Source organism: Nannospalax galili, unplaced genomic scaffold (genome assembly GCF_000622305.1).
Source record: "Nannospalax galili isolate Female #2095 unplaced genomic scaffold, S.galili_v1.0 scaffold476, whole genome shotgun sequence".
NCBI lineage: Eukaryota > Metazoa > Chordata > Mammalia > Rodentia > Spalacidae > Nannospalax > Nannospalax galili.
Window position 1 is genome coordinate 1,431,814 of NW_008338274.1, and position 18,558 is coordinate 1,450,371.

The 18,558-nt window shown below is 44.7% G+C and overlaps 1 protein-coding gene across 2 annotated transcripts in view; it reads right to left on the reverse strand.

Annotated features, from left to right (window-relative positions):
• Lyn (LYN proto-oncogene, Src family tyrosine kinase) overlaps positions 1-18,558 on the reverse strand; it is a 128,230-nt gene that overhangs the window by 24,475 nt on the left and 85,197 nt on the right. For both annotated transcript variants that reach the window (XM_008833079.3, XM_008833078.3), the window contains exon 10: positions 17,346-17,422. In XM_008833079.3, the coding sequence (XP_008831301.1) occupies positions 17,346-17,422 (77 nt within the window). The remainder of the gene's footprint in view (positions 1-17,345; positions 17,423-18,558) is intronic.

Here is an 18,558-nt window from a genome sequence, read left to right on the forward strand (position 1 = left end):
AGAAGAATATAAACCCTGTTTTATATTATTTTATTTTTTCGGTTTCACAATCATCCGCATCATCATCATTTGAAAATTTTGATGTACTTATTTTTATTTTATTTGTATGAGTGTTTTGTGTGCATGTATGCAAGTGCAAGCATGTCTTGCAATGCCCAAGGAGGCCAGAATAGGGCATTGGATCTCCTGAAATTAGAGTTATAGACAGTTGTTAGCCACCATGTTAGTGCTGGGAACCAAACCTGGGTCCTCTGCAAGAGCAGCCAGTGCTCCTAACCACTGAGTTAACTCTCCAGCCCCATCGTCGTCGTCATCATCATCATCATCATCATCATCATCATCATCATTTTGTTGTGTTGTTGTTATTTTGGTACTGGGGATTGAACTCATGGTCTTAAGCATCCTAGGCAGGCACTCTACATATCCTCAGTGTTCTCAGGTCACTTTTTACATCTTTTAAAAATTAGTACTAGCCGGGCGTGGTGGCACAAGCCTTTGATCCCAGCACTTGGGATGCGGAGGCAGGCAGATCTATGTGAGTTCAAGGCCAGCCTGGTCTACATAGTGAGTTCCAGGACAGCTGGAGCTACAGGGAAACCCTGTCTCAAAAAAAGACAATAAAACAAAAACAAAAAACAAAAACAAAAACTTAAATTGGGCTGGAGAGATGGCTCAGTGGTTAAGATCACTGACTATTCTTGTGGAAGGCTGGGTTCGACTCCCAGCACCTACGTGGCAGCTAACAACTGTCCGTAACTCCAGTTCCAGGGGATCCAACAGTCTCTTCTGTCCTCCGCGGGCATTGCATGACTGGGGTGCACTTACCTACGTGCACAGATTACGCTCACACACATAAAATAAAAATAATAAATAAAATATTTTTAAAAATTAGAACTATTTTAGGCTAGGCGTGGTGGCCTTGAACTCACAATGTTGCCCAGGCAAGTCTTGAGCTCTAGATCTTGCTGTCCTAACGTCCCAAGTGGCTGGGATTACAGGTCTACAGCATCAGACCAGGCTAAAACCTCTGTTTTAAATAATTACGATTCTGTACAAATTTTCCCAGAATCTCTTTGGAAAGCACAGATGCTTGCTTTGTGCTACAGTGATGTTGAAGGACTTCCAGTATTGTTCACCTAGTATACATTCACTTCTATATAACCATGCCAGTGTTAGGAGTTTAAGAAACAGCTTGGGGAATAAGTCAGAGTTCTGGTATTGTAGGTTTACTAGGGTGCATACATACACTCACTCTCAGTAGGCTGTTGTTGATAAATTGTATTATTTCTGCTGGGACTGGATCCATTACCTTGCTACTTGGGTGTAGACCCAAGGCCCATTTTTTGTGTTTCAAAAAACTGAAAGTCAAGGAAGGCCCTTCTGAGGTGGTCTTGCTTGGTGGGGAGGACTGCATCACCTATTCATGTGTCTGTTGGCACAGCCCTGCCTGCCTACAAGCCTGCCCTGTTCTGGAGGCAGTGGTCATCTGGAGACAGTCCTTGCCCACCATGTTCTGTGATAAGGGAATAAGAATTTGCCAAATAGACACCATGTCAGTAATAAAGGAAATAAACTGCAGGCACTTTTACTGTGTTTTGACTAAAATAAAATGCCTTAAAGACCTTGAGTTTGGTTGAGCTGAAAAAAATTCAGAGGAGGGGCTGTGCTCTGAAAACAATCCCTGACTTACTGGTTCTGTGATAAATGTCAAGGAAGTTTTTGTAAGACAATGACAACCTAATAAATCCCAAGCAAACCTGAAGCAGATTTGCAGTCATCTCTATTTATATTTCAGCCCCTTTGAAGTGAGTTTACAAAATAATCCGTGTTTATGGATAGAGCCTGCGAACATTTCCCTCCACAGCTGCCCTGGCTTTTCCCTTTTCCTACAGAAGCAGAAGCAGCTTCCAGCAGAGGCTGGACTGACAACAGGAAAAAAAGTGTGTCCACTCACCAGGCAGAATTTACCCACACCCATTGACTGGATGACTGGGCTTCCCTGACTTAAAGCTGTGACAGAAGTCCAGTTCCTGAAGCACCTGAACCTGTACGGCCATGCCTCTGGGAGGACGGCCTGCAAAAGGACACAGGACTCAGCAACTCCCAACAGCACGGCTTCCTGGACTCACCCCAGCCACAGCACACCTGTCACTTGACCTTGATTACTGATAACGAGATACAGACATGTATAGATTTTTGTATTTAGTTATTTTACAATTTTATGTGCATGAGTGTTTTGCATGCATATATGTAAGTGTACCATGTTATACAATGCTCATAGAGGCTTGAAAAGGGTGTTGATTCCCCTGGAACTGGAGTTAAGGATGGTTGTTAGCCACCATGTGAGTGCTGGGAACCGAACTCGGGTACTCTGCAAGAGCAGCCAGTACTCTTAACTGCTGACCCATCTCTCCAGCCTCACATGTACAGATCTAAACAAGAGCTTAAGGTCTTAGGATAAGAAATGTATGTGAGACCCTGTCACACAGATTTCCACAAAAACCCCAAATTTACAAATTAACCTCTGGAAGTTAATCAGTGGCCCTGATGAGGGCTCAGCCTGCCTTGTGCAAAGCAGAACAAGTGGAGGGTTGTAAGCAAGGGCATGATTTGAGTGAGTCTTACCCACAGTGCTCTGCTACATGAACACTCAGCTCAGGAGGAGGCAAACCCAAAGCACAAAACCAGCCAGGCGTTTACTCTAAATCATCAGGAGGGAGATGGACCCTAAGTACCATAACTGCTGCCCATACAGGAGAACAAGAGAGGGAGGCTTGCAGCAGAAATGCAGAGAAGACCCCACAAAGATGGGGGTAGGGACTGGAGAGATGTCAGGAGCCAGGGAATGCCAGGCGCCAAGAGAAACTGGAAGACCCAAGGCAGGATTCTAGAGCTGTAGCAGGAGCCAGACTTTCTAATACCTTTATTCCAGACTTTAGCCCTAGAACTAGGAAAAATAAATTCTCATAACTTAAAGTCCAGCAGCTGCCCTAGGAAACCAACACGATGCTTTCCATGAGATGAACAAGAGGACTGTAGAGAAAGAGGCAGCTGGAGGGCTGAGTTCTGTAACATTCCTTGTTTAAAGGCTGGGAAAATGGTCAGTGTGGGGGGAGGATAGCAGAATTCGGAGCCTCAGAAACCAAGTGAGGAAAACATGTTAGGGTGGAGGAGTGGGACCACTTGCATCTGTTGTCACTGGTGGGTCCACCTGGGAAGAAGCTGAGATGGGTTCAGCGTCCTGGGGTAACTGATGACCTAAGAGCTGCTTTGCATGGGCTGTTGGTAGCTTCAAGAGGAAGCAGGAAGGAATTGGAAGAGGTGAGTACAGACTTGCAGGACATTTGCAGTGAGGGGAGGACAAACCTGGAGGCAGAAGGAGCTGGAGAGGAAGGACAGCTCTATTATCCTTCCTACCTCCACGACGCAGAAGAGAAGAACAAATTCTAACACAGAACTTCTAAAACAACATCTAGAAGCAGCAAGAGAGGTTAGGTATCACATCAAGCAGGCAGGCAGAAACCCTGGATGAGGATGCTCTCTGCTGAAAGCCTCTCTTTTCTCAGGGAAAGAGACAGCAAGGTGGTCTACTAAGAGCCTAGGGGCTGTGGCAGATTTGGAGATGAAGAAGCCAAAGAAACACTGTTACTCAGGACTGAGTGATAGGGAACGGGGAGGGCTACGTAGTGGGATCCTTAGGCACCTCAGATGTGTGGTCTTGAATCAGAAATGCAAAAAGCCAGCTATCACATTAGTCCTGGGCATAGCTGTTAACGTATACCTGAAGGTCAAAGAAGTGAAAATCTGGGTTTGCTTAAGGCTAGGATTTTACCAGGCAGAAATGACAGAAGGGTTTGTGAAAGCCAGAGATGGCAGAAGCCTGGGGAGAAGGAAGGTGTGGCTGACTGGAAGAACTGGGGAGATGCTAAGACTGAACTGGAGCACTAGAGACAGAACAGGATCAAAGGGAGGACGCAGGCCATAAGGAAATGATGGAGGGCATGATGAGAGGTATCTATTATTGCACAGAGTGGCTCAGCAAGGAGACAAGGCAGAGTCCTGGAGGCCAGGGCTCAAGAAACAGGCCGGAGTTTGAAGGTATGGCTCACTAGGAACAATGGCAGCACTGCTAAAGCCAGCCAGTGAGCCGGAGTTCCATGTCACGGAGGGAAGGGCCCAGGGATCTCAGAACGACTACAGCAAGCAGAGTAATGGTGGGACTTCCAGGGGTTCAAGGGTCTAGGGGTGAAGCAGAGGGCCTACAATTACAGTCAGCAAAAGGACCACACGGTGCAGGAATGTAAAAATGAAATCTGAGCTAAGAAACACCCTTGGTACTGCTCATCGCTATCAACACAAAAACCTTAATAAAGGTACAGGGAATTGGCTCTGTAACATATAGCATCACCCAGGAAACTGTTATAAATATTGGAGGAAGTGTCTGGAGAATTTTCTACCAGCTACAAATCATAATTTTGTAGAAAAGAATCCACCTTCACCAAATGGATTCTAGAATGAAGCTCTGTACAATGCCACGGGAAAGGTGGAGCAATGTCCTGAGGTCCTGACTTAGCAAACGGAGAAAAACCTGTTCAGTTGTGCACCCCGCCCCAGGCTTCAGTTTCGCACAGTTCATCTATAATTCCTCATTCTTCCTGGTGTTTTTCATGCCACAGGGAATGTGAAACAAAGCAATTCTTTGTCTCCTACAGCCCAGATGCTCCACTTCCTCTTCTCTCACTTTCCTATTGACCAACCAGGAAAGTTTTGTGCAGGAAAGTAAACACAGAAGAGGAAGGTGAAAATGCTCTGTTCATACCTGAACAGTGACTCAGACAGCCTTTAAGATGCTACATCCTCTAGTCATTAGTTCAGAGCTGTCTGAAGCAACAGAAGTAGACCCCACTTTAAGAGGTCAATCAAATGACCCGCAAATACTTGCTCAGAACCTACTTGCTCTGTGCTACATGCTGGAGATACAAAGGTAAACAGGAACTCATTAAATAATTAATTGTGGTACACACTATGTAACAAATACACAGAGATGATGACAGAGGACAGTGGAGTGGGCAGGACGTTTGAGAAGGAATACCTTAAGTGGGCATTCGTGGGCAGCAAGTGTGTGTGGCATGAAGCACAGGACCGGAGCACCAGGAAGTGGACTTGGGAGAGACAGTAAGAGAGAAGAGTATCTAGTGTGTGGCAGAGCCGAGGAGCGGGTGCTGGTGACCACCACTGTGGTGGGAATCCAATGAGGAGAATAGGCAAGGATGAAGCTCATCCAAGCAGTGAGATACAACAGACTTACAGAGACGGGTAACAGAGGATAACAGAAAGTGTTTTCCAGGGTCTCGGGTGGAGGGACAGTTGTGTGTGTGTGTGTGAGCGTATTGTGTGGGGTATGAGTATGCCACTGAACCGTGTGGAGATTGGAGGACAGCTTCAGGTGTCCGTCTTTGCCTTCACTTGTTTGAGACAGGATCTCTCTTTTCGTCGTTAACTGTTGCCTCGGCCAGAGATCTTCCAGGGCTTTTCTTGTCCCCACCTCTCTCTTACCTGGGATTACAGATACACGCTACCATGCCCAGCTTTAGATGAGCTCTAGAGATCTGAACTCAGTGCCTCATGCTTGTGTGGCGAGTACTTTATTCACTAAGCCATCTCCCCAGCCCCTATTTTATCACAATTTTTTAAAACCCAAGAAAAAGAGAGGAGAGAGAATGAGAGGAAGGAGCAAAGAGGGGAAAGGAAGTGGGAAAAGCAGAAATCCCGCAATGGGCCTGCCCACTCAGCGACGTGGAAAGAAGGAAGCTGAAGAGACCAGAGAGACCCACTAGAGCTACAGCATACCTCCCTTTTCTGACATTCGAAGTAACAGGGCATCTTGAGTTTTTAGAAAATCTTTACTTGGGCAGGGTGGCTCATGCCTTTAATCCCAGCACTCAGGAGATAGAGGCAGGCAGATCTCTGTGAGTTCCAGGTCGGCTGGGGCTACCAGGAGGCCTTGTCGCAAATACACACGCGCACACGCGCGCGCGCGCGCACACACACACGCACACATACACACACGCACACATACACACACACACACACGCGCACATACACACACACAAAAAACCCAACAACAACTGTATTTATTTGTGGGTATGATGTGATAGTTATTACATGTATACATCTAATTATCAGATCAGGGTAATGAGCACACCCATCATCTCAAATATTTTTGAGCAAATGACATCCATTCTTGAATGAGCAAGCTGAAACCGTTGATCTCGCAAGTGGAAAGTGGAAAGACGGCCATAGAGGCTGGGAGGGCAGAAGGGCCCGGGAAGAGGTGGAACGGGCTGGCTGCTGTGGTGTTTCTAGGTTCCCTGAGCAGGACTTGAGGTGCTATGGGGCAAATGAAGTACCTCAGAGATGACAGGGGAGCCCGCAAACAACGTCCCAGTAGTTTATGCAGAATTAGGGAAAGTCTCTCACTGGGTGGAGGCCTTCAAACCTGACGTCAAGGAAACCCAAGAAAATGTGTTCCAGGAACAAGATGATCTCAGTGCAAACATTTAAGTCAAATTGTCCTTTACTTGGGATGAAGGCTACTTTCAGGGACTCGATTTTAGGACAGTTACTATACTGTTCTTTGCAAAACCCCAGGATCTACAAGTCTGTGTCTTGAAGCCCCTGCTCTGAGCATGGAGGAAGAAAGTCTTTCTCTACAGAAGTCAACACAAGTCTATTTTTTTAAAAGGCCAACAATTCAAGTCACTCTCTATGTAATCCCATTCCCACTTTTGCCTTCCTAGGAAAATCCCAATACAAGCCTATTTATCGTAGACTAAGACTAAGAACAATACAGTTCCCTCCGTGTACAAATGGAAATCAAGCCCTTGTTTGTGAGTGTGGTCAATGGTCTGGGAGGAGCCGAAGGGGAAGGGGAAGCAGATGAGGAAGGAAGAGGAAGATAAGGTCAGTTAGTGGAAGCCATAGACAAAGAACAGGAGAGAGAGGCAAAGTTAGGAACAGGGAAGGGAAACAGCCATGTTTTTGGCTTTCCCCCAGTCCAGCACTCTGGAACAGTTCTAGCAAAGTTCTCCAAGGATGCTCTTGTCCCACAATGAAATCTAAGTTTCTCTGATTTCCATGTATCTGAACTCTGGGTAGCTGGCTCTGTGGCCCTGTCTCCTCCTTAAAGGATAAGGTGCACCCAACGTCCTCAGCTGCCCTCTGTACCCACCCTCGTAGCACTTCTCTGGGATTCTGCCCAGGGTCATCCTCTGTCTCTTCACACATTGTCTTGAACCCACATTTAAATGTACATCCATGGCCCAGCCTTCCAGACCTCTTTAACTCCACCCCTGTACTGGGTCTCAGTCCCCATGCCAAGTTATCTGAAACCCAGGGCCTGTAGCTGGTGTCCATTAAACTTCAAATCCAGCAGAGTAATCCTGCCCCACTCCAGTGCCTGGGGTGCCAGTCTTCCTCAGTATGGACACTTGGGAACATTCTTCCTATTCTACTGCACCCCCAGAGTCCTGTTTTCCTCTTGTATTAGTCAGCTTTCTTTCGCTATAATGAAACACCTTAGGCAGGGCAATTGTAAAGAAAAACAGCTTATTAAGCTCAAGATTTTGGAGGCTGAAATTTAAACAGCACAGGGCCAGCTCTGCCTAGGGCTCCTGCTATCATCTGGATATAGTGTCCCTTAACAAGGCTCATGTGTTCACAGCATGGACTCTAGCTAGTGGTACTACTGAGAGGCCATGAGGCCTCTGATTTGATGAATCAATTAACCAGTTTATGAATTAAAAATGTGTTTTCTTACAGTGCTGAGATGGAACCGAAAACCTTGTATGCTGTAGGCAAACGTTCCACCACTGAGCCACGGCCCTTCCCAACCTTGGATTCATAGCTGACAGTATTATTGGGAGGTGAAGTAAACATTAGGAGGTGGGGCCTGGCTAGAGGAATAGGTCACTGGGGGTGCCTTGAATGGTGTACTTTGGATCCTTCCTTTTCTCATCTCTCTCTCTGCTTCCTGGCAGCCATGAGGTAAGCCAAGTTTGTTCCACTGGAACACTCTGCCAGAGTGTTCCATCTCAGCACAGGTCAACAGCAATGGAGTAAGCTATGGAAACCTCTGGAATCATGAGCCAAAATAAACCTCCCTATTTCATTTTATTTTATGTGTATGAGTATTTTGCCTGTATGTATGTAAGTGCACCCATGTTGTGCAATGCTCTCAGAGGCCAGAAGAGGACATTGTTGGATCCCCTGGAACTGGAGTTAAGGATAGTTGTTAACCACCAAGTGGGTGCTGGGAACCAAACCAGGGTCCTTTGCAAGAGCAGCCAATGCCCTTAACTTCTGGACCATCTCTCCAGCCCCAGCCCTTTCTCTATTTAAGTGGTTCCTTCAGGTAGTAGTCACAATAATGAGAGGGAAAGACCACATTGCAAGATGGAAACCAGAGTGCAGGGAGGGACTCCACTTCTCAAAAGTGCTTAAACCCTCAACATTTCCCAACACTGTCACACTCCTTACACATGGACTTCTGGGGGGACACACACACTTTTTAATAATTTTCATACCCAACAACTGGTGCAAGACCCAGATTTAACATCAAATTCCTGTATCAGCAACAGCACACAATCTTGGTGATTTTTTCATAGAGCACTGTGGATTCCCAACAGTGAAAACAGACCAATTTCACTATTGATATGTATGTGAGGCAGAAGAGAGAAATGTATTATTGATAGTTCCAGTTTCCTTAATACCCATTTCTGTACTGCTCAGTGGCCCTTCTCATTTTCATCAAACACTCCCTCTTGACACCCCTCTTTTCCTAGAAAAGAGGCACTAACTTCCTGCAATCAAAGATCACTTCCCTAGTCTACGCCCTTTCCCAAGCTGCCGAAGCTAACCCTTGTTCACCCCTCCAGGAAACCCCACTGTCAGCTATCTTGCTCCACTGGGTTCCAGCCTTCCCATCTGGAAGCAACCTATGGTTCTCAACCAGACAGCCCTTGGCCACATTCCTGGTGCTGACACTTGTCCTTAACTGCCTACCACACCAAGCCATTTTTTAGAGGCAGGAATGTGTCTTGCTCATCCCATCACTAGCCTAATACCTGACTGTGCTCTGTGCAAGCTGTGAGCGAAAGAGAGGGAGCCTTATGGAGAGGGTAAGGGGGCACAGGTAGAGCTTACAAAAGGACCCTGGGGTTGGTAATGCCCTCCCTTCAAAGAGCTTAAAAAGGTTAAACTCTGCTGAATGTTAAGCATTTGATAACGACCTCTCCTGCCTCCCTATCCCTAAGCCTCTTCTCTCTAGGTCTTGCAGGGCACCACAAGTGCTCAAAGAGGAAACTGGTTTGTGACTTACAGTCACACTAGCCAGAAACTGTCACTCCTGGACAAAATAGTACTAAGATATGAAGCTGATCCACACACTGCCTTATTTTAGCTTGAAGATCCTTATTGCTGCTAGAACATTTTCCAATCAGGTTAAAAACAAGAATAAAGTCTGATATACTGTCACATACCTATAATCCCAGCACTGGGAAGGTTGAGGCAGGAGGACTGTGAGGAGCTGGAGGTTAGGTTGGGAGTAGGAAAACTCTATCTCAAACAACAAAAAACCCACAAGGAAACAAATCAAACTCTGAAAACAAAACAAGAGCAAAACCCCAAAGAATGTAAGACGATGCTTCTGAATAGACCCTCTGCCTTTCCCGAAGTCTGGAAGCCATATTTCCTCTGTTTAAACATGCTAAACACCCTACCCCTACCTAAAAAAAAGAGAGCTTTCTTTTCTAGAAGAAAGCTGTGTGTAACCCAGGTTTTCGATTCTGACATCGATCCTAGTTTCATTTGTCCATTTTGAAAGTTGTCATGACCAATGTGTAAATCATATGCTTAGAATGAATTTTCAATGAAACTAGTTATTCAAAATAGATAAAGGGAAATGGGGCCAAATTATAGTAAAATAAATGGAATAAATGCTGGTGCTCTACAGCACAGTAATGTGCCAATAGTTGCCAGTAACTTACTGTATTATCTCAAAATAGGTGGGACAGAGATTTTTAATGTTGGAGTGATGTGTTTAATTTTTATTACTTCTTTTGTGAAAGGGAGTGGCGAGGATAAGGAGGTCAGAGGACAACTTTTAGGAGTCAGTTCTCTTCTTCAATGTGGATTCTGGAGACTGAACTCAGGTTGTCAGGTGTGGCAGCAGGTGCCTTTATCTGCTCAACATCCCAATAATGAGTGTTTAAGGAGATGGAGATGCTACATAGTCTGATTTGATAATTGAGCATCGTATACACATGTCAAAATATCACACTGAAGACCAGCAAGATGGCTCAGGTGATAACGGTGTTTGCTGCTATGCCTACTGACCTGAGTTCAATCCCCAGAGGCCATATGGGGAAAGGAGAGAACTGACTTCTGCATGTTGTCCTTGGACCTTCACACATATGTCATGGCACATTCATGCCATGACATTGTTTTTTAGATCCCACTGAGTTAAGAATAGCAGCATATGCCTGTAACTGCTGCACTCAGGCGACAGAAGCAATAGAAATGAGTTTAAGGTCAGTCTGGGCTCCATAACAATACTCTGTCTCAAACACAAAAACATACAAACAAAACGCACACTGTACATTATCAATATGGACAATTATCATCAATTAAAATACTTTTAATTTTGAAGAGAACATTTACATGTCTGAAATTTACTATTAAAGTGATATATTCACCTTCCTTTATTTAGGACATCAAAAACATTCTTACAACTGAGTGATGATTTACATAGTCTCAGTAGAAAAGGATTTTCTGGGTTATGGAATGCTAGAGCTGAGGCTTGGGATACCTAACCTGGGTGTGTCATCTCGCAGATGAGGACACTGGGGCCAGGAAGTGAAAATCTCCAGGCAGAAGCATGCTTTCCGACTCTCACTCAGGTCAATGTTTTCTGCACTGTTAACACCATCTATAGCATCACTTACAAAACCGCAACAGTATTTCTGTCACGTAGGAAGAGGCAACCACCAATTGGATAGGATGTTTTCCCATGGTTTCCAAGCAACTGCTTCCTAAGGATATGCATTGAAGCATCTTGACCTGCTCTCCAGGGCCCTTTTATCTGCATCAGTGTCGAGATCACAGTATTCTTTGGAATAGATTAATTCTCACTTCATGCTGGCCTTTCCCCGGGGATGAGCTCTTGTGCAAGAAGAGGACCTGGGAGTGCAGGGGCCTCAATAAAGAGGCACAGAGGAAAGACTAAGAGAGCAGGAAGGAAAGTGGCCTCGTTGACTTGCAAGCCAAACTGGTCACTGGGGGTTTCCACTTGCCACTGAACCAGATTCAACATGTCAGTGTCACTTTCCTCTATTGAAATAAACTAAATGTGATAGCATTAGCAATCAAGGGTTAATACAAATTAATAATAATTATTAATTATAATAATTGTATTAATTAAAATTAATACAAATTTTGAAGGGCTGAGCTATAACTTGCTTTGAATGCACAAGGTCCAGGGTTCAGTCCCCAGCACTGAATTTATTTATTTTATTTAAAACAGCTTTGAACATGATGTAGTTTTAGTGGGGCAATGGTGATACTGAATGACTTATGTTGGGTAACAGCCTGGAGCTAGGAAACAAGAGCCTGACTTCTCTCTTAGGTTCCTCACAAAGACAGAGTAAGGAGATAACATTAATATGCTGCTGGGTATCATATTGGCAAATACTCTAGAAGCTTCTAAGAGCTTTCCATCTGGATCCTTTCAGTCTATTTATCACCACACAGAATAGTCGGTGTGCTAGGTACTAAAAGGTCTTCCTGCTCAGAGAGGTTAAGCAGTATGCAGACTGAGGTTTGCTCCTTCCCTCATCTTACTAATTTCAAACTTAAATTATGACTTAAAATTTAATACCAATGACAAAATCTACTTTTTGCAGCCAGGCGTGGTGGTGCATGCCTTTAATCCCAGCACTTGGGAGGCAGAGGCAGGCAGATCTCTGTGCGTTCAAGGCCAGCCTGGTCTACATAGTGAATTCCAGGACAGCTGGGGTACAGGGAGACCCTTTCTCAAAAATATTTTTTAAAAAATCTACTTTTTGCATAATCATCACATACTACAAAGTTTTAGTTGCGTAGGGTGGTACACCGTGCAATTTCTGCACAAGGGAGTAAGAGGCAGGAGGATCAGGAGCTCAAGGTCAGCCTCAGAAGAAAGATTTCTGTTGGCAATAAGGACGAATGGGGGGAGGATGGAGTTAAAGAAATCATTAACTCATAAGCAAGGCAAAATACGTAAAGGAGGAAAAGTGCCTATCATGGTAGATTAGGTACAAAATGGTCACAGGATCAGCTCTGACCATGGGATGACAGTGGGACACGGAAGAAAGAGCCAGGTATCTGGAGTCAAAAGACCCAGGGTTAAGTCCCAATGACTCTGCCTGCAAGCTCAGTAACCTTGATCAAGTCCAGTTACTCACTCATCTGTATGGCATGTTAAATAGAAATATAAATGCATCACCATCGTTGAGCTCATGTTCAATAAGGGCGGGGGGGTAGAAGTGCTTCGTCAAGCAGAGGAAGCTAAAATAAATGTTACTTTTTGCCAAGATCACACGATCATAACAACTTGGCTTTTGCAACTTTGCTGACAGATCATTGTCTGTTTCCTTTCTGGTAAATTTTGCAGTTCAGAGATGCTGCTGCTAAGCAGCAGTAAGTGCTTCGAATCGTTGGGTCCGAAAGATGGCGTGGTTTATCTGCTCATCAGACGGCCCTCTGAATTTTGTACCTCGCTTTCTTCTCAGTGTTAAGTCTGCGATTCCCCCTCTGCTTCTGCCTAGGATATTCTCAGTAATTTCAACCTCTTTTCTTTCCAAGGGTACTATTCTTCTCGTCTTGAACAAAGGCTGGAGGGACTGATGCAAAGCTGGTATGCTCTGACATGCCAACCTTTTCTTTTAAGTATAGAAAGCAAAAAAATTATTTCATTTACTAGGAGAAAAGCTGTGAGGAAACCTGTTCTAGTCAAAATTTCATCTCCACAGTGGAGAGGGAGGTGCCTGGACTCAGGGGTTGCTGCTGAATATGGATTATACTTGAGCTCGGAGGTGACTTTTAGAGACGTCTCTGAAACAGGAAATGATGCAATCAGCTCACACATGAACTAGGAGGCGGTCATGTGCACCATTCACTTCCTGTATCAAGGAGACACCTAGGGAGGGTGGGGAGGAGCATGGGGAAGTGGATCATGGGGAGGCAGAAGAAGAGGCCAGATTGAAACTGTGGGAAAAATTCCAAATCGGCCCCTCGTGCTCCTTCCTCACTCTTCTGGGGCTGTGACTGAGTTAACAGACTCATCTACATCCCTAATGACCAATCTCTGCTGTGAGAAACTGACTGCAATAGCACCCACCACATAACACTCAGCTTCTCTCTTGACCCCACCAGCAAAGGTAATGTGAGTGTGAGCATCGTCATTGTGCATAGCCGTACTAACTGACTCCTCAGAGCTCAGACACCAACTAGACTCATCTAATTCTCCAGCTTTATCTCCAGGTTTCCACCTTAAATAATAAGCTGGTAAGGTAGGGGGAAAAATGGATTATCGAAGCATCTGGTGACCAGCTATCAGCCTGGACTGGCCTTGTTAAGAGTTACTGTTCCCATCTTATTCGCTACTGAAAACTGACAAAGTTAACAGTGGCTGATAAATGGTGAAAAACTGAGACAACTATGGGTGTAGCGATTTTCAGAAGGTACAGGAAAAAGGAGGCAGCACACTGGGCAGTGCCAACATAAAGGGAACTGAGGGTATTACAGCAGCATCAACTACTATGACTGAAATCACATGCATGCAGCTGAAGTGAACAGGCCCCATTCCTGTTGTCAGGGACGAGGACTCCCCCACAGTGTGCACAAGGACCTAGGTTCAATCTCAGGAAGAGAGAGGGAGGGAAGGAGGGAGGGAGAGAGGGGGGAAATTGTGCTAAGTCCACATGCTAAGTCCTGGCTTCTGCTCACTGATGGTGTCAGTGACAATGAACAGTCCTCACATGTACCTTGATGATCCACTTGTCTTATCCAGGGGTGACTGCTAGGAAAGACTCCAGGACAGGCAAATAAGAGCTCATCCAGTGGATCTAGAAACTGTTATACTAAGTGAAGTAACACAGACTCAGAAAAACAAAGGATGTATATTCTCCCTCATATGTGGCTCCTAGCACCAAATCCTTTTAAATTCCAGGTCCTTTTAATAAGGTGATGCTATACAGTAGTCCCTTCTGCATGAAATAAATACCATCATCACGACTTTGGCTGAGCCTGATCATTAAACGTAGTCACAATTGGACTTGCTGACAGTTGTGCTCATTCATTAAAGGAGTGCCAAGCAGGGTCACTGGACCCCCACCTGAGTATCTAGCCACTCTTCCCAGTCAACTAGTCCAGCCTTGGAAGACAAAAGAAAAATGAGGAAGCACCCAATAGAGGGATGCTTTTGGAAGCCCTTGTCAAGAAACTCCAATGGATTCTCACATGAACATTGGAAAATTGCCCTGTTTTGACTTTTTTCTAGTTCCCTGTCCAGAAGTAATGCTAATTACTCTTGCCTTTACTTCTTCACATCTCCTATTCATGATTCAAGGACTTTCTTTTCCCCTTAGAGACAAGAGTTATACAATTTGGGAGTCTTTTAGATAGATCCACTGAAGGGGTACTGTAATTGCCTCACCCTGTGTTCAGCATGGAAGCCAGAGCAGTCTGCATCCCTATTCCCCTATTGGCAATCTGGGTAACCCCTTCAGAGGATAGTGTGATAAGAATAGGAGGTAGGAATTGGCTAGGCAGTTAGGGTAAAAGACCCCAAAGAAATGTAGCCAGTTTCTTGGCTAAAAGTCAAAATGTCAGCCGGACATGGTGACGCACTCCTGTAGTCCCAGCACTTGAGAGGCAGAGGCAGGCAGGTCTCTGTGAGTTCAAGGCCAGCCTGTTCTACATAGTGAGTTCCAGGACAGCTGGGGCTACAGGGAGACCCTTCTTCAAAAAGACAAAAAAGAAAAAAATAAAAGTCAAAATGTCTTTGGGCCTGTTAGCAACATACTCTGTTCCAAAGGCCAAAAATGTCAAAAAGTATTTGGGAGCTTGTATCTAATCCTTAAAAGATTTTAGGATTACCTCTTCAGAGGGGGGAATGTTGGAGGGGAGGGAGTAGGCATGGATTTGATCAAAACACCTTATATACATGTATGAAATTCTCAATAACATTTTTGTAAAAGTTAAAAAAAAAAGAGTTCATCCAGCATGAGCTGGATGTGTCACCTGATCTGCATGAAGACCATGGTGGTGTCTTGATTTACCTCCAGTCTGTTCTGTCACCAAGGGAAGTCAGGCACACTCTGGTGGAGTCCCCTAAAGCTGTCTGGTATCCAGTTTGACAGTCACAGTCAGAGCCGTTCTGTGGCTATTGTGCCTGTGAGCTATAACGGTTCAGAAAGTGGCTATCGTCTCACCTTATTTCTAAGCCAGAAAAAGATACTTTTTGTAGTAACAACAGTAACTTACACAGTTAAAGTGTAGACTCAGACACCCTGAATCGCACCTCAGAAAGGTCAACCATGACAAGAAAATGTTTTATTAAATAAGATGTGTAAAATCAAACACAAAATTCCCATGCATCAAAAGAAAGGCATCCTTTGGATACAGCACACAAAGTGTCTACCTGTATCTACAAAGTGTCTACCTGTATCTATCTAGAGCAGTGGGCACAGCCAGACCCACAGGCAGACTGCAATGGTGTCTGAGCAGGCCTCAGTCCACATGTCCCATGTGACAAACCTTTACCACAGTCCTCCTTCATTGGGGGACCCTGAAGCTACCACCCAAGCACAGGGCCTCATTTATCTGTGTCAAGTTTATCAGACTCCTGCTTTCTGTTTCCTGTCTTCCTAGCTACAAGAAATCCACAGCTGTACCCAACCTTGTTGCTTTTTACTGTGGGGTAGTCATCTTCAAACTGTGGAGCCTGCAGAGCAGCTCTGGAGCCAGGGCCAGATTGGGAGTTTAAGGGCAGGGCTATAGACTTCTTTCCCTTGTCTCCCCAGCAGCCATTTTGCTTCTGTGTACCAGATACCAGTGCTGCTCCCACTCAGATTTCCTCCTCAAGCCAGCCAAGCTCTGGCACATGAGCTGAGGCCTAAACAGGTGACTTCTTGTCACACCTTCACTGAAGTGATGGGGACCTGCTCTCCCTCAATTGTCCCTTGCTTCTTCCAATAGGCTCTGTTTGTGTCTAGGAAAGTTTATGGGTTTAATCCTCAACACCTCAAAGTAGGAATTACCATTCGAGTTTTATAGGAAAACAAGCTGACCCACAGAGGCCAAGGACTTTCTAAAAGTGGTACAACTACTCGATGGCAGAGCCAGGGCTCAAACTCAGTTCATCAGATGTTGAATGCAAGCTCTGTACACAACACCCAACTGCAGTGAGCAGTCCAGCCCAGCTGAAGCACACTTCGCTGTATACTCATTTATTCCTTTAGACACATCTTCCCAAGAAGGTCTTCTCAATTCCCATCTAAAGGAGGGTCCGAGGAATAGACAAAGCACCATTTTCCAGAATGTTTCTAAGTCTCCCACATGACATACCTTGGATCGCATGGCATGAAGCCTTTCCAGCATGAGTCACGAATAGCACATATTGAAGAACAAAACAAGCAAATTACCGAACATGACTAATAAACTCAAGAAACTATTAAAACACAGTAGCTGGTATCATTCAAATGTACATTTCCTTAAAACACCAGGCACGTTGCTCGGTTTCTGGGTAATTTGTCTCTTTTAAATATATTTCAGGAAATATGTGATTCCAAGATAAATAGGCAACTCCTCAGTTAGTACTAGAAATATCACAAATGAATATATTCAGATTCCTAATGACACAGCCAACAAGGAGTAAGGAGAAGGAGGGTAGGAAAGTATACATGTCTTTTTTCAAGAGCGCGGAGGACTTAAACCTATTAGTATATTAGAGTCATAACGTAATTAAACATATGCATAGTTTACAAGCTGATGCACTTATACAATATGGAACTGCCTCTCCAAAATGCTGAGCAGGGTGACTGAATCACTTGCATTGTTTCCATGACTTATAGGAAAATAATACAGAATTAAATAGGTTGACTTGCTTTATAGAAGACAATATCCAGGCAAATCTGGACACACACTCCACTACTGGAAACACTCAAGGGGAATTCTTCTCTCTGGTATGAAAAACTACCCCCCAACTTCGCAAGTTTATGTGCACACTGGGCTTTTAAATACTTTACCTGCGCAGAAAAGTCGATGAGCTTTGGCAGCAGCACTTTTCCACCTTCATCGCTCTTGAGGAAGTCCAACAAACTGCCTGTGGACAGAGGAAGGACAGTCAGTGCAACTTAAGCACATGAGTAAAATAATCCTTGCAAGTGATTGGCAGCATAGCTCAGGGATGGAGTGCTGCCCAGCATGTTCAAGGCCTTGGGTTCAACCCCAAGCACTGTGAAAAACAATCCAAACAAAATTCAGATGGTCACCTGGGGGAGCTAGGGGTAATACCCCACAGAACAATGGGTTTGCACTTCTGGGTGGGTACAAAACTGTTTTTGACTCGGTCCTTTCTGATCTGTTACTGTTGACCTGATGTTGAGCCCACCATATGCTGCAGGTGAGAGAGGACGATGAGTGGGGGCTACTGCTCTTGCCCACACATATCTGAAACAGGGCAGTTCAGAGCAACTTGCCAAGGTGATTAGCTTCCTGCAATAGCCTGATCTCTAGTGAGTACCTCCATCACAGAAAGCCAGAAAGCAAGTCCTCATGGAGGACAGACATCAGGCAAGCTTGCTCGTACCTGCATCTAGCAAAGGCAGACCTCAGAAGAAGCCAGAGGTGCTAGAAGAGTAGCTATATAGGAAACAAGTTAGACTTTCCTAAACAGTGTGCCAACAGCTACCTCACCTGCTCCTGTGGCTTCCTCTCTACAAGACCTGCTTTCCTTTAGAACTTCAGCCTTTCAGGTAACTTCGGTCCAGTCACTTACCACCACTAAACCTTTGTAAAGGAGGCATGGTAGCTCTACAGGAGTTCTTGTGAGGATGTAAACAGGGGCAAATTTAAGGTGCACAGTGAAGGGTTTGGCTGTAGTAAGTGCTCAGTGAACACTGCACTGCCTCTCCATGACACAGAATGACACCTAGTCCTTGGATTGCTGAAGAGAAGGTGAGATCACCATAGAAGGCACTGAAAGCAGTTTTGTAGGTTGTAAGCGCTCATTAGATATTGTTATAAGAAAACTCCATATGTATATTTATGGTCAAATACTATTAGTTAATTTAATAATATTCATGAAATCACAAACCATCTAGTCCTGAGCATGGGTTCTCAGTTACAGTAACCCAAGCCACAGGGGCATAATTTTTATTTTATGTATTTTAAAATATTTGTATTTATTATCTTAATTTTATGTGTATGAGTATATTGCCTGCATTTATGTAAATGCAC